The 26,196-nt window shown below is 35.6% G+C and overlaps 1 protein-coding gene across 2 annotated transcripts in view; it reads right to left on the bottom strand.

The window, feature by feature from the left end:
• The window catches only part of DNAAF6 (dynein axonemal assembly factor 6), a 41,679-nt gene that overhangs the window by 2,578 nt on the left and 12,905 nt on the right, over positions 1-26,196 (bottom strand). For both annotated transcript variants that reach the window (XM_035287644.3, XM_008989732.5), the window contains exons 3-6: positions 25,747-25,819; positions 23,461-23,566; positions 19,756-19,852; positions 3,472-3,557 (exon numbers count right to left, since the gene is read on the bottom strand). In XM_035287644.3, the coding sequence (XP_035143535.1) occupies positions 3,472-3,557; positions 19,756-19,852; positions 23,461-23,566; positions 25,747-25,819 (362 nt within the window). The remainder of the gene's footprint in view (positions 1-3,471; positions 3,558-19,755; positions 19,853-23,460; positions 23,567-25,746; positions 25,820-26,196) is intronic.

The following is a 26,196-nucleotide window of genomic DNA, read 5'->3' as shown; positions in this document are numbered from 1 at the left end:
AGTGGCCATTGGAATGATCCACCTATGCCTGCGTTTCTGTCTAGTTCTAAGTAGTATGGCTTAACATAATAAAACGTTGAAGAGTAGAACTGTACAACTGATTTAGGCTCTTAGGAGAAGGGAAGTATTTTCATCGTCTGTTTTACTGTCTTATTATATATACTGAGATTTACATTTAAACAAAATAAAAATTCTACAAACAGTTATCCATGTACAATTCATTGAAGGACAGAAATGTATTGTATCTCGGTGCTCCCTTAGTGTCTAGTGGAAGACTTTATAAATGTTGAGTGAATAAATAAATGAATGAGTGAGTAAATAAATGAAGCAAGTATTCAGGTCACCACAAATAACATTTGAATAATTACCATAGATTAGTACTATAACATAAGAACAAACATTTAAACCCAATACCTCTACTTCTACATTGATAATGTATTTGCATTTTAAGAAGTTACAGTCTAGGCAGTGATCTAATATTCATCCGGTGTTAATTTTCATCAGAAATTAAATGCAAACAATACTATATGAATGTAAATACAAAAAATTTTCTCTATAGTGAACTCAAATTTAGAGACTTAAATGCTTATATTTATATTAGAGAGTTTAAGTTGATGTTACTCACAAGAGATTTAAGCAAAGGACATCCTGGTTCCCAGCATATTCACATAATGCAATTTTTACCTTATATAATTAACAAAATTATTTGATTTACATATCTGGGTTAAAAACCTTTTTAAGGTTTCCTGAAGGAGACATAACTATTTTCAAAGAAAGTGCAGAAATGGTTACTGAGCCACAATTCAGCTATTTCATTTAGAAAACTTCTTTTTTAGGTATCAGTCTTTGAAAATCAGTCAACACCCAAACTAAATTAAAGGAGCACAGCAAATGTGTGATTAATCTAAAGCAGCACTCAACCAAAAATTAGTTTTCATTTTTCTTTAGAATGTATTTTTATTATCACATTCAAGGTATTCATTTATGAAATTCTTAGCATTCACTTAGAAAAATAATGAAATCTCATATGAACACTTAAGTCAAGAGATCCTGGTAAATTATCCAATTTTCCCCGTCTTTCCTCCTCTCTCCATTTACTCCATGTTGGGAATCTACATGCCAAAACAACCAATTGAAAACAGTGAATAATTCGGTATACTGTTTTATTCATTTTGATTTTATAATGCTAAATAGCTGGGTTTTATTGATAATTTGAATGCAATTGACTAGTGTTTGACAGAAACCACTGGTCAATTCAGTTAAAATATATTTGCTTGTTTCTGTCTTATAGATACAAGAACATGCCCTCTCAAATGTTTCTTAGATTGGATAAACATAGCATTATATGATATCAAAGTTGGAAACTAAAGAAAGTAGATATGAATATCAATAAACTTAAAAACAAGACACATTTCTGATAATGCAATTTCAGAGAATAGGATGGCTCTAAAGGATTCTCAAGTATTTAGGAAACATGATAAAAACCTTTATTCTATCTTCTGTCTTCTTAGTTAAGCAGGTTTTCTTAAGCGATGGTACCTCTCTGCACTGAGCATTTAATATATAAGTACACTATGATCTAATGACCTAGTGTAGCCCATGTTCTATGTGGAAAAGTACATTTAACCCAAAATGTATCCTCACAGAACAATCATCTCATGTTATAAAAATTATATTCACTATTTCTGCGGCCTCCATCAATCTTTAGGTAGCTGCTATGGCTGTGATGTCATTACAGATATCTATCAGAACCTACTAAATGAAAGTCTCACAGATAGTGAGAAGTGCTAGGGAAGCGGAAATTAACTCCATGGTGTATAGATATGTGTGTGCTTTTAACAAGCTTGCAAATATCATGGAAGATTGAGTGTTCATTTAACCAACTTTCCTTGCAAAGGTTATGTAGAACAGTAAATTCATGTATAAAATTCAACCAAAAGGGTACAATACTCCTTGAAGTAAACAGCAGAAACAGTAAATATGTATATACATGTGTGTATATGTATATGGATGTATATGTATATATACACTTATATGTATATATGTATATATACAATACAGATATATACACATATTTACTGTATATATGTATATATACTTATATGTATATTTATGCATATATACACATATATATACAATACACACGTCTGTATACATGTATGTATACTTATATGTATGTGTATATATGTGTATACATATATATGTGTATATATGTGTGTGTGCATATATATATGTTATTTTAAGCCAGAGCCTTGCTCTGTTGCCCAGGCTGGAGTGCTGTGGTACAATCTCAGTTCACTGCAACCTCTACCTCCTGGGTTCAAGCGATTCTCTTGTGGGATTACAGGCATAAGCCACCGCGCCCAGCTGTGTATATAATTTTTATAACATGAGATGATTGTTCTGTGAGGATACATTTTTGAAATGATGTAAATAATGGGAAAATATTTGATATATACTTATCCTAGACCATTTTGGGTTAAATGCATTTACTACGGAAGCCAAGATTAAGCTACATATGCATATTGGGTTGTTTACCCATAGGAATCTTCTGTAGGAGGGATCTCCTTGTCCTTTTCTTGAAGTCCTAAGCTCAACAAAGGAGAATTATAGGTACTGATAATGGAAGGAAATGTGCCAGCAACTGCCTGCCTCCCAAATCCAGTTTAAAATGTTCATGAGTTACAGAGATAGGACCACTGCAATGATGCAATATGTGCTCACTCCTCTATGTCCAGATGAGATGTGCACAAAGCGGTGAGGTATTTAGATACTTTACCTAACACACACACTAGGTTCCATCAATTCCCTCTTTATAGAGTTAGTTTTGAGAAACAGGACTGAATAGCCCATGTTTCAAAATAATGTTACTGAGTTAAGTTTGAACATGATTAAAACCTATGTAATAAAAAGCTATGTTGAAATATCATGAAATAACTGAATTAGTTCATGATTTTCTGTATTATTTCTAAATGTATTCACACAAATTGAGGATCTGGTAAAAAAAATAGCTGTTTATAGAATTTTTGTTTTAAGCAATTGATGGAAAGATCTTTTTGTTGACTTAGATGAACATAATCAAATTTAACCTTAGAGCCCCACAAAATGACAAAAGTGTAAAGATATTGCTTCTCTGATGTAATCAATGCACAAAAATTGTATGTAAGACTGAAAACTTAATGGTGTTTTCGCTTCTAGTTATTTTTCTGATAGATAAACTGTGTCTGGGTGTCAAGAATTGTGTTTTGATAGCATTAACCCACTCCAAATGTATGGATGCAAAGTAGAAAAAAGCTCAAGTACTTCCAAACATATTTATTTTTATATTATATAGATCAAACATCTGAATGATTAACAACCACTTTTCTTCAGACTTTGGGGTGATACAAAATAGCTATATATATTTTAAAATGTGATATTGCCTGGAGACTCATATTGTAATACACTATTCCAGTTCTAAGTTTTACTCACTTCTGAGGAGTACGAAGGTCAAGGATCGTTTCCTGGATATCAATTTGAATATCAGAAGGGTTTGTATTTGGCAGTTTAATTTTAGCCTGAGAGAGAAAATGAGAAGAAAAATACTGTTATCTCAGAGAACAATTAATTTGAAGAATGTAATAATACATGGGGAGAAGAGAATTAATATTTATTAAGTGCCAACTATGTGCCAGGCTATGCCCTATCTTTATGCCAGTCTTGGGAAGCAGAGATTATTATTCCCATTTTACAGATGGAGAAACTACAACAAAGAAATTTAGTGAGCAGCCCAAGGGCAACCTCCTGTAATCTGACTAAGGTTTCTGGCTGCCAAGCTATACAGAAACACTTTGGTTACTTGCCTGTACCCTTCCTTCTCTGAAGGTACACAGCAGTATACCTGTTAGAGTTGGGGACCTTCTACTGCCTTTGTATCAGTTGGCAATTAGTATAAAAATGTTTAGTTCCCATGTTGGGTAACTTGGTGATGCCATCTTACAGTCTTCTGGTATAAATTTCCCTACCACATTTTTGAGGGAGGTGTGGGAGTTCACGTGCTATGTTATCGAAACTAAAGAGAAATAACATTATGTTTCCCACCTCCCCAAAAAGACTACTTATTGGTTTAGTAAGATTTCACTTTAAATGTCACATCTCAATTACCACATGGCCCAGCAATTCCACTCCTGGGTATATACCCAAGAGCACTGCAAACAGGTTTTCAAACAAAAACATCTACATAATGTTTTTGCTTATAGTAGCCTTACTCATAATAGCCAAAAGGTGTAAGCAACCGAAATGTGCATCAAGTGATGAATGGAAAAACAAAATGTATTGTATCCATACAATGGAATATTATTCAGCCGTAAAAAGGAAAAAAGTACTTTTACATGGATGAATCTTGAAAACATTATGCTAAATGAAAGAAACCAGGAATAAAATGTCACATATTATAGGATTCTACTTATATGAAATGTCCACAATAGGCAATTGTTTTTTGTTTTTTGAGACAGAGTCTCACTCTGTCACCCAGGCTGGAGTGCAGTGGTGCAGTCTTGGCTCACTGCAACATCTGCCTCCCAGGTTCAAGCGATTCTCCTGGCTCAGCCTCCTAAGTAGCTGGGACTACAGGTGTGTGCCACCACACTCAGCTAATTTTTTTGTATCTTTAATAGAGACAGGGTTTCACTGTGTTAGCCAGGATGGTCTCAATCTCCTGACCTCGTGATCCGCCTGACTCAGCCTCCCAAAGTGCTGGGATTACAGGCATGAGTCACCGTGCCCCACCCACAATAGGCAAATCTATACAGACAGAAAGTAGATTGGTGGTTGTTGGGGCCTGGGGAAATGAAGAAGAGGGTAGTAACTGCTTAATGGGTATGGGGTTTCCTTTAGGGTTGATTAAAATGTTCTGGAATTAGATATTGGTGACGGTTGCACAATATCATGAATATACTAAATGTCACTAATGGTAAATTTTATACTATGTGTATTTTTACCACAACACAAAGCCTATCTCTTACTCTATATGTTTTCTCTTTTTGATGGAAGTTGATGTCTATATATGAGATAGCATGGCATATAGTTTCCAAAACAAAGAAATGAAGAAAATGCACCCTAAGGTTCAGGTAAATTATGAAGCTTTCTCTAAAATGAGCTGGAAGACTTGAAATATTAGACATCTGGTGAATTCATGGCTCCAATGGCCAGAGGGAAAGCAGCAAGTTATGAGAGAAATACATATCAAATAAATAATGCGACAAATTGAGATTTCTTATAAGAAGCTTAAAGTAGGCAATTGTGTTTTTGCAATATAATGTATTTGGAGCAATACAGACATGTATTTATTTATTAATTAGTTTATTAAATAAATATTTTAGTTTATTAAATCTGTATATAAACAAAGATTTGTAAATAGAGCTCTACAGGTGCTACTATCTAAATACTATGGTTAACATTTTCTTTCAACAAAGAATTGCCTCCTAATTTATATTTGGAAAATTCAAATCTTCATAATTAGAGACATTACAAGTGAGAGAAGTATGGTTCTCAGAGGGTAGTTATAGGTGCTTTGCCTCAAAGTAAATAAGCATTCTATTTGACAAATAAAGCCCCATTTTTACTCTAATACTCAGGTCTGATAGTCAAGTTGAGATGTTCTTTAATGTCTCATGTTAACTCATGTCACCTCGAAGAAGAGACACAAATATTTGTTTCTTTAGCCTGAAATGTTTAGAATTTTCATGGCAAAATATTGTTTTTCCAGTGTTAAAATGCCAATTGAGAAATAAAAAAATCATGACATGTAAAATTTAGATACAATTTCTGGGTAGAACTTTAAAGTGGTTCTTAAAATCATTTGCTGTTCTAGGGAATGGCAATTCAGAAACAACTCAATAATTTTTCTTTTTATGGAAATTAAAATTATCTACTACAATGGTTTCAGAGGAGAGACAAGAGTAAAGACAAATTAGGTGGAATTGCACGCAGTAATATCTTCCAAGATAGAAGATTCAATGAAGAATCTTAATAGAAGAACAACACCTGAAACATGCATGAGATTTCTTCAGCAATACTTTAAATGAATACCTGGAATATAGACATGGATATTAAATGATCTCTAACTGATTGCGCTCAAGACCTAACTTGTTAAACATTAGTAAACATACGATGATGTCACCGACCAAACAATTTAAAGGGATTGATGTTCCTCTCTTTACTTAGGGTGCAAATTGAATTCGTTTTAAAGAATAAGTTATTTTAATAGGTAAACTAAGAAAAACTTTAAAAATTCATTGGGAAACTTTTAACCATTTGGGAGCTCAACTGTTAGAATCAAGTTTAGGTTTAGATTCTGGTTCTGTTACTTTTTAAAAATTAATTATTTATTTTTTGAGACAGGCTCTCTGGCACCCAAGCTGGAGTGCAGTGGCGTGATCATGGATCGCTGCAGCCATGACCTCCTGGGCTCCAGCAATCCTCCAGACTCAGTGTCCTGAGAGGCTGGGGCCACAGGTGTGCACCACCACACCTGGCTAGTTTTTAAATTTTTTTTGTAGAGATAGGGTCTTGCTATGTTGCTCAGGCTGGTCTCAAATTCCTGGGCTCAAGTGATCCTCCCATCTCAGCCTCCCAAAGTGCTGGGATTACAAGTGCAAGCCACTATGCCTGTCCACTTATTATTTATTGTTTACTGGTTATCTATTATTGCATAACAAATTATACCCCCCAATTTATAACTCAAAACAACAATAAACGCTTATTATCCCACATGTTTTCGTGGATCAGGAATTTCGGAATGGCTTAGCTAAATTGTTCGGGCTTAGGCTCTATTATGAGATTGTAGTCAAGATATTGGATGTGGCTGTAGACATCTGAAGGTTTGACTTTGACTAGGATGGAAGGTTTGACTAGCATCTTCATCTAAGATAGCTTACTCACATGGCTGTTTGCAAGGGGCTTTAGCTCTTCACCAGATGGGCTTCTCCATAGTGTTGCTTGAGTGTCCTTAGGATACAACAGCTGTATTCTCCCCAGAGTAAAGGATCCAAAAGATCAAGGCAGAAGCAATGCCTTTTTTAGAATGTAGCCTCATAAATTACACTTTTTTATAAAAAAAAAATGTATTGGTTATACAGGTCATCCCTACTCAATAGGGAGGGGACTACACAAAAAGAATATCTGGAAGTGAGAATTATTGGGTGCCATGCTGGGAGCTAGTTACCCTAGTACCCATCATTAACTTTATTTCAAACATCTGCCTCTGGCCTTGTAAATAAAAAGTAACAGGAAAAAAAGTCCATAATTTAAGATTAGGGAGATCCCTTCTTCCTACTTTCAGCTTCTCTTCAGGCTAGTAGTAAAAACTACTCAGTCTCTCTCTGGGAATTTACTTCAAGGCTTCCCTCAAGAGAGGTAAAGGTAGGTTAAAGTGCTTACAAGTTGTTTTCACGGGCCTTCATTTATTGTCCTCCATGTGTTGTAAGACAGTTGACTTACTAGGGCAGTCATTATTGAGTGATTATTATTGTGAGTTTGAAATCTCTTCTTTCCTGTCTTGTTCTTATGAGAGATTTATATGACAAGATGGTTCCTGAAAGGTCATATTCCTACAATTTGTAAGTGATTAACAGGCTTCTCAGCTCCTCAGATGAATATCTATGATCATATTATAAGATGTTTGAAACTTGACAGGAGAAGTCCAAATTGCAGGTGGTCCATGGAGGTCATCCATTCTAAGTTTCTTCTTGAATTGTCACTTCATCACCAAGAGGAGGAGAATAAGTAAAAAATATCTTATAGGTAACTTGGCCAGAACTATTTACTGATATTTCAGTGAAGCAGCTTCACTATTTCAGCAGCTTCACTATTTCAGCAGCTTCAATGAAATATCAGTAAATAGTTCTGGCCAAGTGAAGCTGCTTCACTGACGGGTTTGGACTGACACTTTGGAAGATATTCTAAATTAATTTATTTATGGGTTTTAGATATTGTAAGAATATTTCTATTTGACAGAAATACAGCAACCACTCCTTATACATTTGATTCTTAGGAAAGAAAACGATTTGAGTTCCCATTTGAAACTTAACAATATTAGGAAATTTTGATTAACAGAAAATGTTTGGCTAGATTTCATTCTGAATTGCTTCAATTGTTAAATTTACCATTGTTTATGGAAACATGTATGAGATATTTTTTCACTGCAGACATACTAAATATTTTATAAAAACTCTCATGAACTACGATAATCTATAGGAAAATTTTAAAAGGCATTAGATCTCTGCTTTGAAATTATAAAAATATTTACCTCTGAAGCATAAAATATAGAGGTATGCATTGTACAAAACTAGAACAAAAACCCAGTAGGTCATGTTTTTAAATTAATGGATAAGTTTTGATAATGCTACCATTTTGAAATAGTCCAGTACTATATTGCCACACCTGTCTTTTTAAAAATGGTTCATAGATGCATGCCTCCTCTCCATCACAGGAGTCAAGAGTAAGCTCAGCTCACTCTGTAGAAAGAACATTCATCTACAGGCATCCATATCTCCACTGGCACTCACCCTCTCCCCCAAATAATCATAGCCCCAACACCACTACCTGCCTTGAGACCACCAGAACTAAATTCATTATTCTTTTAATTTATTTGTCAATAACCACAAGAAGTCTTAGACTCCCAAATCATTCCTTATCACATAACTACCATATATATCTTCATATCTCCTATGATGTCTCCATTTTTTACCCCTCATAAAATCCTGAACTTTTTCCATTAGGTCCTCTGGAATACATAATACATCATCCCTTATCTCTTAAGCCTCTTTGAATATTCTCAGTTTCTCAATCTAATTGAAATCTGGATCTCCCCGATTACACTGCTTCCCCTATAGTTTTCTCAGTTGGCACCTGTATTTTTTTCCCCTCTCATTTCCTCTAGATCAGTGGGCCTGCCCCTTTCTTCCAGTTAAAAAAAAAATCTCATGTCCTCCATTATGCTAAGTGAAAAATGCCAGACACAGAAAGAAAAATACTGTATGACCTCTCTTAAATATGGAACCTAAAAAAATTTCTGATACATAGAAATAGAGAGAAGAATGGTGGTTACTAGAGGTGGGGTAGGAGATAAAGAGATGCAGGCCAAAGGATACAAACTTGGGTTATTTAGGATGAATAGATGTAGAGATCTAAGGTACAGCACGAGAACTATAGTTAATATTATATCAATTACTGGAAATCTTCTAAGAGAGTAGATTTTAGGTGCTCTTTCCCCCCACCTACACAAAAGATACTATCTGAGATGATAAATATATTAATTAGCTTGACTGTAGTAATCATTTTACTGAGAATATATATATCAAAACATTATGTTGTATACCTAAAATATATACAATTTACAAAGTCATGTCCTTACACTATATCATCTATTACCTGTTGTGTTGGAATAGTTTACCAGTACCTGGGACACTTCCCCTGATTTCTCTAAGAATAGTTACTTGTTCTTTATTGATATTTCTAAGATTACCTCCTGTCTTAAATCTTGGCATTTAAAATATTCACTTAGATTAACCTTTCTAGTCTGGGTGTGATGTGCACACCTATAATCCCAGCACTTTGGGAGGCCAAAGCAGGCAGATCACTTGAACTCAGGACTTCAAGACCAGCCTGGGAAACATGGAGAAACCCCATCTCTACAAAAAATACAAAAAGTAGCCTGGCATGGTGGTGCACACCTGTTACTTGGGAGCCCAGGAGGTCGAGGCTGCAGTGAGCCAAAATTGCACCATTACACTCCAGACTGGGTGACAGAGTGAGACGCTGTCTCAAAAAAAAAAAAAAAAAAAAAGATAACCTTTCTAACATCTGAACCTCACTTCCTCATCTCCTTCAGGTCTTCGATCAAATATTGCCTTCTTAGTGAGGCCTTTCCTGACCACACTATTAACAATTTCAGCTACCACCAACTCTAGTATGCCCTATTACTTCCTCCTCCTTTCCTCCTCAGAGCATTTTCACCTTCTAATGTACAATACAATTTATGTGTTTACTTATCTCTCCCACAATACGGTAAGCTCTGTGAAGGCAGTGATGTTTATGTTTTGTTTACTATGCTATTCTCTATTCTTAGAACAGTACCACTTGACTCCTGTGATGGGAGAGGAGTCATGCATCTATGAACTATTTTTAAAAAGACAGGTATGGTAATGTGGTACTGGACTGTTTCAAAATGGTAGCATTATCAAAATTTATCCATCTGGCCAGGCACAGTGGCTCACATCTGTAATCCTGGCACTTTGGGAGGCCAAGGTGGGTGGATCACTTTACATAAGGAGTTTGAAACCAACCTGGCCAACATGGTGAAACCACATCTCTGCAAAAAATACAAAAATCAGCCGGGTGCAGTGGCATTCACCTGTAATCCCAGCTACTAAGGAGGCTGAGGTGGGAGTATTGCTGCAACCTGGGAGGTGGCTGCAGTGAGCCAAGACTGCACCACCGCACCCCAGCCTGGGAAACACAGTGAGACCTTGTCTCAAAAAAAAAAAAGAAAGAAAGAAAAAGAAATTTATCCATCAATTTAAAAACATGACCTATTTTTTTTTGCCCTAGTTTTGGACAATACATATCGCTACAATTTTATACTTCAGAGGCAAATATTTTTATAATTTCAAAGCAGAGACCCATCACCTTTAATTTTTTAAAAATTTTCCTATAGCTTATCATTGTTCATGAGAGTTTTCATAAAATATTTAGTGGTACAGCATAGGCACTCAACAAATATTTGTAGACTGAATGAATAAATGCAAGGATGGTTCCATATTAAGAAATTTGCTAATATAACTTACCAGTAGATCAAAACTAAAAAATTATATGATCTTCACAAATGGTAAAAAGGCATTTGATTAAATTCATAATCTATTCTTGCTTAAAATAGAACTCTTAAAATCAGAATGGATGAACAGTTCCTTAACACACAACCCAAAAGTCAGTATATAACTAGATAAAGAAACACCAAACCATTCCAATTTAAGTAAGAAATTTATATTTTTGTACCCATTAACCAACCCTACACTTCCCCTCCCTAAACTACCTTTCCCAGCCTCTGGTAACCATTCTCCTACTCTCTATGGCCATGATTTCAATTGTTTTGATTTTTAGATCCCACAAATAAGTGAGAATGTGTAACGTTTGTCTTTCTGTGCCTGGCTTATTTCACGTAACATAATAATCTCCAGTTCCATCCATGTTGTTTCAAATGACAGGATCTCTTTTTTATGGCTGAATAGTACTTCACTGTGTATCTCTATTATGCACTCATATTTTTTTAATTTTTAAAAATTTACAGTGAGAAATAAATAATGTTCAGTATTCATATCATATTACATAATATAGTTCTGGAGGTACTAACATGCAATTAAACAAGAAATGGGAGGTTAAAATGACTGGAAAGGAAGAAGTAAAATTTCATCATCTGAGGGACTAGGTGGAATGCCCAAGTGGAATGAATAACAAGGAACTGGGAAATAACTTGGCGTATTGAAATATCAAAAAGAAGACCAGGATAAGCAGAACATAACAAACAAGGAAGAAAGTGTCACATTGGATGAAACTGTAAAAGTAGGTAAGGGTCAGATCATACATGGTCTTTACTTACTTTTAAGATAAGGAGTTTGGATTTTGTTCTGTAAGTGCAAGAGGAAGCCATTGAGGGCTGTAAGCAAAGAGGTGATGTGGTCTGATTTATCTTTTTTTAAAATTTGAGACGGAGTCTTGCTCTGTCACCCAGGCTGGAGTGCAATGGCGTGATCGCGGTTCACTGCAACTGCTGCCTCCCAGGTTCAAGCAATTCTCCTGCCTTGGCCTCTCAAGCAGCTGGGACTATGAAAGTGCACCACCATGCCCGGCTAATTTTTGTAGTTTTAGTAGAGACAGGGTTTCACTATGTTGGCCAGGCTGGATCGAACTCCTGACCTCAGGTGATCCACCTGCCTCAGCCCTACAAAGTGCTGGGATTACAGGCGTGAGCCACCACACCCAGTCCTGAATTATTTTTAAAAAGGATCTGTTATACTCTGTGGAAAGGCTATAGGGAAGGAAGAGTCAAGGCAGGGAGATTTGTCAGAGGAGACTCATAATGGTCCAGATAGAGATGATGATGGCAGTTGCAGTGATAATGAAAATTAGATGGATTTAGAATATATTTTGAAGGTACAGCCAGTAATACATGCTGATGGATTAGATATGAGGTATAAAGGAAAGAGGAATGACAGATGATTTAGGTTTTTAGCTTGAGCAACTGGGTAAATGTTATTGCCATGCAGAAGTGAATGAGGAAAAGATTTGCGGAAGACAATTAAGAGTTCTGTTTTAGACATGTTAGGATTGAGTTGTCTATTAAACAAGAGATGCCAAGTATGTAGTCAGTCACAGGAATCCAAAGCTCATGGGAGAGTTCAGGACTAGAGAGATAAATGGTATTTAAAGCTATGAGAGTAGGTGAAAAGAGAATAGATAGAGAAAAAAAGACATATGTCAAATCTCCAGAGAACTTAAGGCAGAATAGGAAGAGCCAGTGATTTGGCAGGGAAGAGAGGAGGAATGCCTAGTGATTTTGGAAGAAAAGAGTGTGAAGTCTTTCCTCACTCCTCAGTGAGAGTGAGGTCATCAAAGTAAAAAGAAAACTGTGTTTCAAGAAGGAGAGCGCAGTCTGGGTGCGGTGGCTCACACCTATAATCCGAGCACTTTGGAAGGCCGAGGCAGGCAGATCACTTGAGGCCAGAAGTTCGAGACCAGCCTGGCCAACCCTGTCTCTACTAAAAATACAAAAATTAGCTGGTGTAGTGGTGTGTGCCTGTTGTTGTAGCCACTTGGGAGGTAGAGGCAGGAGAATAGGTTGAACCTGGAAGGCAGAGGTTGCACTGAGCCAAGATCACGTCACTGCACTACAGCCTGGGTGACAGAGCAAGACTGTCACAAAAAGAAAAAAAAAAAAAAAAAGAAGAGAGTAGTCAACAGGGTAGAATGCTGCTGAGTAGCAGCACCCTCATATCTTCAATCCCTCTTTATCTAGTCAGTGTTTTTAAACTAGAGGAAAGCAACGTGGGCATTTTGTGTAGGGCAATTCTTCATTCTTGGGGACTATATCTCTTATCGCAAGATTTAAGGCAACCCTGGCCCTGAATACTAAGTGACAATAACATCCTGTAATCAGCTGGGCATGGTGGCCAATGCCTGTAATCCCAGCAATTTGGGAGGCCAGGGTGAGAGAATTGCTTGAGCCCAGAAGTTTGAGACCAGTTTGGGCAACATAATGAGACTCTTTCTCTACAAAAATAAAAAATAAAAAACAAAAATTAACAGAGCATTGTGGTGCACGCCTGTAGTCCTAGCTACTAGAAAGGCTGAAGTGGGAGGATGGCTTGAGCCCAGGACGTCGAGGCTGTAGTTAACTGAGATCAGGCCACTGTGTTCCAGCCTGGGTGACAGAGCAAGACCTTATCTCAGGAAAAAAAAATCTATAATCATTGTGACAACCAAAAATGCCTCCTTTTAAAATTTTTATTTATTTATTTTACTGTTTGTCCATTAGCTCTAGTGACACACAGTAGGAACTAAATAAATATTACCAACTAAATAAATATTACCAATACTTGAGGAATGAATAAAGATAGAGGAACTGAGAAGGATATTCAGAGATGGGAGGGAAACCATAATAGTATCTGCTGCTGTCAGGCAGGATTAGGATGCAGAGGGAACTTTGAGATTTGTTCCATTACATGGATGAATGCGTGGATTCTTGTCATGAGCTGAAATGCATACATAAATCTCTCCTATCTTAAAATAAACTCCCCTAAATCCTGCCTCCTCCTCAACAATCATTTCCTTATTCTCCTCCTCTTCACCACTAAACTTCCACAAAGAACAATCTGTATTTGCTGGCTTCTCTTCCTCACTTCCTCTTCACTTCTTAGCTTTCTTTGATCTGATATTGGCCATACCACCGAAGCTGCTGTCTTCCAAAGATCACCAAAGACTTCTTAACTGACAAATCTCAAAGTTCCTTCTGCATCCTAATCCTGCTTGACAGCAGCAGATACTATTAGGGTTTCCCTCCCATCTCTGAATATCCTTCTTAGTTCCTCTACCTTTATTCATTCCTCAAGTATTGGTAATTTCCCAGGTCAATCTGTGAATCTGCCTGCATGGAATCAGGAGTTTCTGCCAGGTCCAGCTCAAGGATTCTAGATCATGTGATTCAGATAATTTGATGAAACCTTCTCAAAATAACATCATCAAAATGTAAAACTACTGATACATATATCAAGTGATACAATTACCTTTATTCCATCATTGACCATAGCCCATCTCAAACACACTTTCTCTCTCTATTTTTCTCCATCTCATTATGGGGGACTTTTATTGTCAACTCTACTAATTTTGGTATTGTTTAAAATTTTATATACATATTACCTTCATTATCAGAAATATACTGTCTTTATGATTAGATTAGTTTTTTTTTTTTTGAGATGAAGTTTCATTCTTGTTGCCCAGGCTGGAGTGCAATGGCACGATCTTGGCTCACCACAACTTCTGCCTCCTGGGTTCAAGAGATTCTTCTGCCTCAGCCTCCCAAGTAGCTGGAATTATAGGCATGTACCACCATGCCCGGCTAATTTTGTATTTTTAGTAGAGACTGGGTCTCCCCATGTTGGTCAGGCTGGTCTTGAACTCTCGGCCTCAGATCCACCCGTTTTGGTCTCCCAAAGTGCTGGGATTACAGGCATGAGGCACTGCACCTGGCATAGATTAGCTTTTAAGGAGGTATTTGTTACCATGTTCCACAACCACCATCATTATGAAGGAGTGTTATGACATTAAGTATAAATGTATGTATTATGAATATACTACTGAGACAACTATTAGAAATTTAATTGAAGATTTACTGTGCTGCCTGGAACTAATAATATGGAATCATATTACAGCTCAAATGTCCTTCCCTCTGCCACATGGTCTGGCATACAACTAATCAAACAAGGTTAACATAATCAAGAAACCTACCAAAAAGAAAAAACCAAAAAACTAGGTCCATCCTCTAGAATGGAATGGCATGGAAAACAAGTTCTATTTTATTATCAAGTAGCCAAATCCGTGTTTTCATTAAAAGTAAACAAATATGGGCAAGGCGTGGTGGCTCACACCTGTTAATCCCAGCACTTTGGGAGGCCGAGGCAGGCAGATCACCTGAGGTCAGGAGTTCCAGGGCAGCCTGGCCAACATGGTGAAACCCCGTCTCTACTAAAAATACAAAATTAGCTGGGCAGGGTGGTAGCTGGAATTACAGGCATGCACCAACATGCCCAGCTAATTTCATTATCAAGCAGCTAAATCCATATTTTCATTAAAAGTCAACAAATATAGGCCAGGCATCGTGGCTCAGCAGTGAGCTGAGATTATGCCACTGCACTCCAGCCTGTCTCAAAAAAAAAAAAAAAAAAAAAAAAGTAAACAAATAGAACTGTTTTAACCTTAAGAAACAAATCAGGATTTAAAGAGCAGACCATTCAGGAAGCAAGTGAATTCTTAGAGAATGAGCAAACAGTTTGCTCAAAATTGTTGATAGCACTTTCTGAGATAAATATGTTTGATAAACACGTGACTTCTGGTTGTGTCAGCCTGCCAGATGGTGACTGACTTCTATCCCGTCCCTGACTCTCATCTCATTCTCAGTGAGATTTAAAGATGGGGGAAGGCTCATATCCTAGGGAGGAGGTGATGTTAGGGGAAAAAAATAGGCTTAGTGGCTTGTTTCTTGGGTCACATCAGAATGTCCTCTTATCAGTATAGATCCATCAAAGTAAAACATCAAAATATTATGTATTCATTCTAGGTCAAAGAGCATCAAGCTATCTGCAAGCTGCCTTTCCCCTCTCAGAATAAACAATGGGTAATTTGGCAGAATACCAATAACCCTAGCCCCATTCATTTTTGGATTTTTGCACCAAGGGTGAAAATGAGAAGCTGCTGACCTATTTTTCCAATGCACACATCCCATTTCCTGCCACAAATAATCTTACAGAGAATTAGGCTATTTTCCTACTTAGTTTTGATACCTATAGTTCCTTTTTCCATACTCCTCAACTAGTACCCAAGGGTCTAGTACCTCAGTAAGTCTGGCAATAACCAGTAGTAATGGCAAAACTGCAATTACTTTTGCACCAACCTAATATCACACACATTACAGTGAGAGCTTTGGGGAGAGGAATGGAGAATATAGAGGATGAAAGAAAAACAAAACAAAATAAAACAAGCTAGGGGACTTCCATTCATGGGGTTTAAAGAAAAGTATATATGTCACCTAGGAAAAAGCAGCCCTCTAGATCTCTGATTATTCTTCCATTAATGCATTTGAGTATTTGAAACCTTGCAAACCCAACTTTAGTTTATCAACTGTAATATAAAGATGATAAATTAGATCAGCATCTTTCAAACTGTGTTCCAAGGAGCCTCAGCCATTCTTATAAGAGCTGCCTCATGTGTGATAGTACCTTTTTAAATAAGGCGGTGGTACTTTTTTATATGTTTAATACAGTGGGCTTACTTATAGAATTTATTTGAAAAAAAAAAAGCTTGACAGCTAGAAACAAAATAAACCTATAAATGACTGGCTAGCTCTAGCTCTTAAATACATAAGTATAGATTAAGGAAAGGGAAACTTGGTGGCTACAAACTCAGGAATAAAGCAATACCAGAGGATAGCAATAGGGCAGAATTTGGATAATGAGGCTCTTTGGATTTGAGGTTTGAAGGGTTTGCTGAAGACATTCCTAATTCAGTATTTTGTTTAGGATCGTTGCTTTTATTTAGGATTAATAAATTTTGCTTTCTTATTTGGAGTCTGGGAAGGGTAAAGGAAATGATGGTCCTTGTGAATTTTTAAACCTCAAATCTTACTTCTTGTGTATAAACAGGTTGTACTTCTATTGCCTTCCTCTGTTTAAGTAAGGGTTTTCTTCTTAAAGTCTTTGGACTGGATTGTTACATATAGACCAGTTATAGGACCCAAATAAAATATTTAGGCAATTCTCAGGTACAATTTTCTTCACATTTTAACGTTTCTGATATTGAGATGCTCTGCATAATCAATGGTGGTATAATATGGTATTATACCTATTTTCTTCTGAAACATTATCATTCAATAAATGACACATTTACAATTTTATGATGTCTTATATTCAAGGAAACACAATATTATTAACAAGAATGATAAGCATATAAATTTGAGCAAGAAATACTTGAGATAGGTTCAGCAATCTAGTTACTTTGGGTCTTGTCAGTGGAGTAAGCAATGATAGTGAATGTCATCATTAGTATGCCTACAGGATAACATTCAAGCTACAGATAAAAGCTACAAGCTTTTATCTTTTTTGAGTGTCAGCTTACCAGTCCATTATTACCCACACTTACTCTTTATTCTTGTTATATTCACTGCTTACTCAAATATGCCATGCTATTTCATGCCTGGATACTTTTCCATGTGCTCTTACCTCTGCTTGGAATGCCCTTCTTAGAATGTTGTCCACTGTAGAAATATTATCCACTTAAAGTTGATCCCTTCCTGCTTTATTTCACTATGTACCTGATATATGCCTTTATTATTCTATCTTTAATTTTATGGGTATATGGTGGGCATATATATTTATGGGGTGCATGAGATATTTTGATACAGGCATATAGTGTATAATAATTACATCAGGGTAAATGGTGTTGATTTCTATAACTTCAATCATTCATCATTTCTTTGTGTTATGAACATTACAATTGTACTCTGTCAGTTATTCTAAAATGTACAACAAATTATTGCTGATTGTTATCATTCTGTCGTGCTATCAAACACTAGATCTTATTTATTGTGTCTAACTATATTTATGTGCCCATTAACCATCCCCATTCCCCCCCTCATGCCCACTACCCTTCCCAGTCTCTGGTAACCATAATTCTATTCTATTCTATATGCCTCTAAATATGTACTTACCATACCGAACTGCAATGATTTATTAGGTGTCAATCTCCTTTACTATAAATTCCTTGAGGACAATTGACAGTTTATTATTTATTTTTGCATTTCTAGTACTTAGGACAGCCCCTGCTATGTAGTAACATTCACTAAGTATTTAAATAATTAATAAATGAAGAAACAAAGAGAAATAAAGGAAAGACAAAAGGAACAGTATACACGTGACAAAGTGCCATAGCATCAACAAATGTGTTATTTGCTGCTGTTTTTCAGTGGTGTCCATGACTCATCCCAACCTTCTGAACTTCTGGTAGACTTATAATTGTTTACACAATTATAAGTATTAATATAATTATAAGTCAATTATAAGCATAAATGTAATTATTGTATTCTTAATATTAGTTCATTTATGTTAGTTTTGTCTCCCCAGTTGATTATAAATTCATTTGAGAGAAATAGTAAGCCTTCTGTGTATACTTACTGAGTTTTAGATAAACCATATATTCCTATTATAAGGTATGATTTAGTTTCTGAGATTGTTCATTCAGGATATCTTTATTACTAAAACTAGTGGCAAGTTTTGCATGAGAGAAGTGGTAAGACTTGCAACAGTTTTGTTTATTTAGGGCCTAGAATTCGTCCAGAACTTAGAGCAGTCCCCAACATTACACATCAAAAACACAATTTTTCAGTAATTTAAGAGAGAGGAATTTGAATATTACTGGTAAAACCCTGGGAGCTAATTACTTCAAGATTACTTGAAACCTTAACTTATTAGAGTTTGAAAAATCTCCTGAGGTACTTAAAGTCACTATTCCCATTATGTTACTTGATTCAATTGAATGTCTTAGATTTTGCTAATAAGAGAAAACCTGAAGTTCATGCAAAAGAGAAATTCCATTTGCTTAAGGAAAAAATATTACACATCTCCCATGGGCACCACAGTATTCTATAATGTATTGTAAGAAAGGAGGGGAAAAAATAGAAACAGGTCCCTGATCTCAAAAAATAAATTTTTAACACAAGAATTACTTGTTAAATGTTGCTAAAATGAGTCAAATTCCACACTCTGGGTTAGGCCCAGATTTTTCAACAAGATCATTATGAGGATGAAATAAGCAAAAGTAAGTTGTTATCAGTGAAATTGTTGGTATTGCTACAACTGTTATCTAGAAACAGTGACCTGGTAAAAGATGTTCTCCAACATTCTGTAGCTTCATTCAGATAAGAAAGCAAAGTAACATTTTAGATGTCTTTCTTATTGTTTTTAATCAGAAGTCAGATCCCAAAGTTAGGAAAGTCCCTTTCTAAGTCCCACATTGTAAACTGAGTCATTATAAGAAATACAGAAATAAGAGATAAGACAGATGCAGGGAAGGAGACATTTCATTTCAATTGTCTGTCAATTCATCAGAAGTTAATAACCAATCAGATGGCATGCATGGGACAGAACTAGGATGTAAGAAAATCCAGTCCAATCCAGTTGGGAAGTTTTAATTGGATTAAAAATAGAAATTGTGTATTGTGTCATATGATTCTATTATGTTTATTTGTAAATCATATCCAAACATGTAAGCTTAGCTTATTTTATACAAGTTAACAATTTGAAACTCTAGTCCATTATTCCCCTAGTACCCGAAACATAGCAACCGCAATTTTTAAAGCGTTTACAACCTTGCCTACAGTATTATGTATACAATAGTCAGTCAATTTAGCTACAACGGTCATATAGGAAATGAAGAAGGGGAGGAGAGGCTTACCACTAGTTCAGTGCAACAACCTGTTGAGGAGTCTTTCTTTGACAACCCTAAAAATACATCCTCAGTTCCCACCTGCTGTCTGAATACAATCTCATACCTGAAAAAAATCAATGATAATAGGGACTCAAATGAAAGAGCAATTTCCTGTCACAGAACAGAGAACTAGAAATTTATGAGGACATGCTATTAGAAAAAGTAAAAGGACTACATAAATAAAGTGCTTGCAGGTCTTCAGGCATATAATAGAACATAAAGGAAAATAAGTCTAGAAATGTGGTTAAAAATAAACACTAAAAAGCAGAATTTTTATTATTTTCTAAAATAACGCCTTAACTGTTTTAGAGCTATACAAATAAAATAGATTGAGGAAACTTCTAATAAGATTCTAATAAGATTAAAACTGGAAGAAAAAAGTTCCTGAAAAACAATGGCTCAGTAAAACACTGAGTCCATAACCTAGGGATTGATAGAAACCTTCCTCTGCTAAGTTTAAACCACAGAGTAGAGGAGAAAATTCAGGTTTAGTACTGTTTCTGTCATTAACTGTGGGCCTTGGTCAAGTTACAAACTCATGGGGTCAGCTTCTACATTTATATGATTTATGGGGGGAGGTGTGAGTTTGAAATAAATGATCTCTATGTCTAAAATTCTACAATAGAAACACTGGCAATATAGTCAGCACAGCTACACTATAGTGCTTAGAATCTAGTCTTACAGAATTCTGAGTTTAATGAAAGATTTTCCTGATGTTTCATCCCAACATGACAATTCACAAATTGCTCCTTTTCCCCAAATTTGGGCCTCCAGGAATAGAATGGTTTATAGAAGCATCCACCACAATGTACCCCATCTCTTCAGATAGCATGAAACAAACATTTACTTTTTTTTTTTTTTTTTTTTTTTGCTTAATGCTACCTTAATGAAGAAACAGTAAATCTCTGGATAGTAAGACTAAAGGACTAGATTGAACTTCTGGCCATTTGCCAATAGGAATGTCCAACAATAAAAAAAAAGAATTCCTCTGAGTTAGAACAGGGCTAACAATAAGCAGCTATTTGCTATGGGGTACTTTTCTCTTAATAGGCTATAACATCTACCAAGTATTTACAAAGCTGAAGCCAAGTTAAAACAAACAGAAGGGATTGATTTATATGTTCACTACTCCCAAATGGATTTTCTCAAGCTCCTATTCTTATCCTGAGCTCCTGATATAATTTTCCAACTGCCTACTACATAGGTTTGTCTGGATGTCCCAAAGGCAACTCAAAGTGTACATATCAAAAACCAGCTAGTCATAGTGGCTCTCAACTGTAATCCCAGTGCTTTGGGAGGCTGAGGCATGAGGATTGCTTGAATCCAGGAGTTTGAGACCAGTGTGGACAACATAGTTAGGCAGAGTCTTCACAAAAATGAAGTGCGCACCTCTAGTCCCAGCTACTTGGGAGAGTGAGGTGGGAGAATTGCTTGAGCCCAGGAGGTTGAGGCTGTAGTGAGTGATTGGTGGTGGGACAGAAAGAAAGAAAACCAAACTTGGCTGGGTGTTGTGGCTCAAACCTGTAATCCCAGCACTTTGGGAGGGTGAGGCAGGTGGATTGCTTGAGGCCAGGAGTTTAGCACCAGCCTGGCCCATTTCTACAAAAAAATATTAGCCAGTCATGGTGGCACACACCTGTAGTCTCAGCTACTTTCGAGGCTGAGGCTGGAGAATCGCTTGAACCCAGGAGGTGGAGGTTGCAGTGAGTCGAGATCACACCACTGCACTCCAGCCAGGGCAACAGAGCAAGACTCTGTCTTAGAAGAAAAAACGAAAACAAAAACAAACTCACTGCACCTATAATTCCTATCAAAGTTAATGGCATTATCATTTACTCAGTCACCCAAACTAGTAACTTCAGCATCATCTTTGATGCTCTCCTCTCATCCATTTTATCTAACCAAATGCCAACTTTTCACTCAAATACAGACCCTTATGCTTCTCCCCAAGGCCAGTGTCTTAGCTCAGGCCCTTGTCATTTTTTTCATTTGGTCACTTGTGATTCTTATTTTTTGAACTGCCTGTTCATATTCTTTACCCATTTTCCTCTTTATCTATTGAGAAATTTTGAAATGTCTCTTCATAAGATAGAAAATAAAGATTTTAAAAAATCTTATAAAGCAATTTCCCTCATAATAACTGCAGTTATTATTCATTTACTGCTTTCATGGATGTCCTATCTACCAAACATCAAACATCAGGATGAAAAGGGAAAATTTACTCAAATTTAAAGCTTGCTGCATATAGATATTTGACATTCATTAGACAATATGACAAATGAGGGACTTCTTACTTTTCTTATGGATATGTGGGCACTATATAAACACAACCTCAAATTTACTCTCTTCATTCTCTAAGAAATGTTTTAAAATCTCCTTTGATCTTTTATGATGTTTACGGTTTTGACGTTGTTTATTTGAAAGCTGGATACTTCTTTGTAGTTAATTACCTGCAGTCTCCCACTGCTTCTATTTTCCGAACTTAAGTAGAAGATGGAAGCATGGAGTTTGTTGTTGTTGTTGTTGCTGTTTAATACTGGACAATTTTGGCCAGGCACAGTGGCTCATGCCTGTAATCCTAGCACTTTGGGAGGCTGAGGCAGGTGGATTGCCTGAGGTCAGGAATTCGAGACCAGCCTGGTCAACATGGTGAAACCCTGTCTCTACTAAAAATACAAAAACTAGCTGGGCATGGTGGCACGTGCCTGCAGTCCCAGCTATATGGGAGGCTGAGGTAGGAGAATTGCTTGAACCCAGGAGGGGCTCAGGTTGCAGTGAGCCAAGATTGTGCCACTGCACTCCAGCCTAGGTGACAGAGCAAGACTCTATCTCAGAAAAAAAAAAATACTGGATAGTTCTGTATTCAGAATGAGAAAAGTTGTCATATCACTTGCCACAGAAGTCTTTAAGAATTTATACAGTACATCATAATTTAGTAAATGTTGGCTTTCGTTTTCCTGCTATTCTAAATAGTCAATCAGAATTTTATTTCAAAATACATATATGTAAAGCTTAGTCTATTTGACCCATAATTTCATCTATGTATATAAATATACTTTAAGGTTCTTAAAAGTATGAATGCTTTTTAAATTAGAATAAAAGGCTTTTTATAATAATTCTAAATTTCATATCTATAATTTTATTGTATTGAAAAGGCTACAAAGCAAGTCTTGAACCCTGCTTGCAAAATATACTGAATACTAAGTATAATCTTAGAATATCTAGTAAATAAGTCTGGGTAATAATTGACAATTGGAGGGAGAACATATCCTTTTACCAAAATTGTAGAACATCGAGTAATTACAAGCAAGTCCTTGACAAATAAACATGGCATTGTAATTTAGTTTGTATGAATCCTTGCGATTTAATGGGCTGGTTTTCTTGCAGTTAGTTCCACACTATACAACAAACTGACATTAAATATAAATTTATAATGGAAAAACTATATTTTTCATTTTTTGCTAGATAGTAACTGAAAGGAAGGTGTTATGCTTTATTATTTGTTTCTGCTCTAGAAGGAAAAAATATCAATTACACATGGCTTCTGCGTGTCACTGTAGTTTTATCTTTTATGTGGTATGTTACTTTATGAATCTTGTCAAAAATAGAGTGCTATCAGATGACACAGCTAACTTAAACTTCTAAAGACATTCCTGGCTTCATTTGACTTACTCTGGGATTTCTCTAGCATCCCACATATCATCATGCTCTGCTCCTTCTGGAATCTCTTCTGAATTCCAGATGTCCTCATTATTTTTCTCACTGGTTTCAGGGATGACTGTGAAGAAAGGCAAGATAAAGCTGAAGCTCGTGCTTTTTTCCTTCTCTAAATTGCTCCTGTTCTTCACACTCAGTTTGGGATCATTGAAGTAAAACATTATTTGCAATCACTAGCTTGTTTTTTGGTCAAAACAAGCTAAATTAGTAACTACTGACTAAATGTTTCTCTATCAATATAGAACCAATACATTGTAGACCTGTAATAACAACTGTAGAAAATGTTGCTAAAACCACATAAACAAAAATATGAAAATAATCTATAATCCAACTGCCTGGAGATAATCAATGTTAGTATTCTGTTGTGTATCATTCCAGTCTCTCTCTCTCTCTTTCCATACACATATGCAAAGAAATATTATACATTTTTCCAGAAACATAAATAGATTATATTTAAAACTATTTTTATATAAAAGAAGAAAATCACAACTAAAATCAATCTGATTTGGAGAAAAATGTCTTGCATTGCTTTTACTATATAAAAACCCTTTGATATCTTTTCCATGCAAGCATGACATAGTTCTCAAAATCATAATATCAATTAAAGAAACTGAAAGCAGTGAATACAGTGATCATTTTTTTACTCCAGTGTTTTCCTCATGTAGACACAAGCTTTAAGGAAAATCTTTGCCACTTGTCCTTCATGCAAAGCTGAGCATGAGGTTGGGTTTCTGCATATCATCTTCAAATGTTTAAAAGTGGATAGGCCCCAGTAGGCATGCAAAAACCCACCTTACATTTGTTCTAACTATTGTACTATCCAATGGAGACTTGCATTAGTTGCAGAACATTGCTTTTAGTCATTTTAAGCATTCCCAGAAATGTACTCAATTGTCAGATTTTCAATTCTAACAATTCTTTTGAAATTATCAGCTTCTATCTAGCATGGGCTTTGTAAAGCCTAACTACAGATTTACATATAACATTTTACATATGAATAATTGCCTTCAGAATTTAAAGATTATTAGACCTACATTATCAGAAATACAGGCAGCACAAAAGTCATCAAATGTGAACTAGTCTGCCATGGAATGAATATCTCTTGAGTAAGGCAAATAGCCTCTTGAGTATCTGTAGCAATAATAACTGAAATTTTAAAACCATCCTCAGACCTCATTTTAGTCATTATTTTCAACATTTGTACAGATAAAACCTTTTGCAATTAACTAAATTGATTAACGAAATTCACTTCCTCTCCCTGTCTATTCTCTGGTTAATGGTGATCATGACCAACAGAATTAGAGCCTTTTATATTTTTAAAGATTTGTAAAATGTTCAACTCTGTAAAAATGTACAGATCAAAATGCTAGGGAAATGTAAAAAATATTATTTTGCCTCATTTATTGGACCTGTTTTTTTAAATAAGTAAACCCAAAGACATTAATGTATAAGCATCTCAATGTAAGATAAAATTGTGTAGTTATTTGTTTTATTGTCTTCTCCAAAAGTCTATTAGCTCAATTAGAACAGGGACTTTTTCTGTTTTGATCTGTGTTGTAGTCTCAGAGATGGTCATACTGCCCGATGCATAATAGGCTAAATATTTATTAAATTATCAATGAATGAATTCCATGAAATTGCTAGAATACAGGAAGGTAGAAGGTAAAGAAGCTAAGCATCTTGGTAAATAGTCCCTAAAAAATAAAAAATGATCTAACCACACGTGACTTTCTTGGTTTTCTATCTCATAAAATATGCAAGGAATGTGGATAATTCAAGGTAAATATCTTTCCATTGTTAGAAAAACTATCTTCAGTAGTAGAGTAAAAACAGCATCTTTATATGTAAATGGCTATTCATCATTTCCATGATTATTTCAGTTTATCTTTTTTATTTTTAAAAATTATTGATTCATTTCTCCATTTTGAATGGACAAATAAAAATTATATATATTTATTATATACCACATGATGTTCTGAAATACATATACACAGTGGATGACTAACTCAAGCAATTAACATATGGATTCTCTCACATACTTATTTTTAAGGATGAGAATCCTTAAAATCTACTATCTTAGCAATTTTCAAGTATACAATACATTGTTAGTTCATCTTAACAAATACTAGTGTTAGTATGTATTACTCTCCCTATAATTCTTCTACAATCTATAATCTATAAAAATCTTCTATAATCTATAAAAGATTATATTGATCTATACTGCTTTGTTAAATAACTTACCTTTGAGCTCTTCTATTTGGGGTGGTCCAATATTTCCAGGACCCATGGCTCCAATAGTAGATAAACCACTTGTCTGAAGGAGGAGAAAAAGTCCAATATTCTGTAATTACTACTTGTATAATCTATATGACTAGTGATACTTTAAATTTGATAGGATTTCCAACAAAAAACTCATGGAGCTTTCCAGTTTAATTACCCATTATTATTATACAACAGAGGGACAGATGCCAAGTACTATTTTGAATATGCTTTCCTTGTTCTTTCAAAAAAGTGTTTGGTTTAATAGACTCTAGGTCAGAATTGATCTTTGGTCAGGCTAAACCCCTAGTTCCAGCTCAGTGAATCATGCATCCCTGGGGATAGAGGAATGAGCCACATTCATCTCTATGAAAGTTAGAACAAAGTATTAGTATAAAGGCATTGACACTTTCGGGGTTTAGCAGTGTCTGG

This window comes from Callithrix jacchus, chromosome X, assembly GCF_049354715.1.
Source record: "Callithrix jacchus isolate 240 chromosome X, calJac240_pri, whole genome shotgun sequence".
Taxonomy (NCBI): Eukaryota; Metazoa; Chordata; class Mammalia; order Primates; family Cebidae; genus Callithrix; species Callithrix jacchus.
The sequence above is the reverse complement of the archived record's forward strand: the minus strand, read 5'-3'. Positions and strand labels throughout refer to the sequence as shown.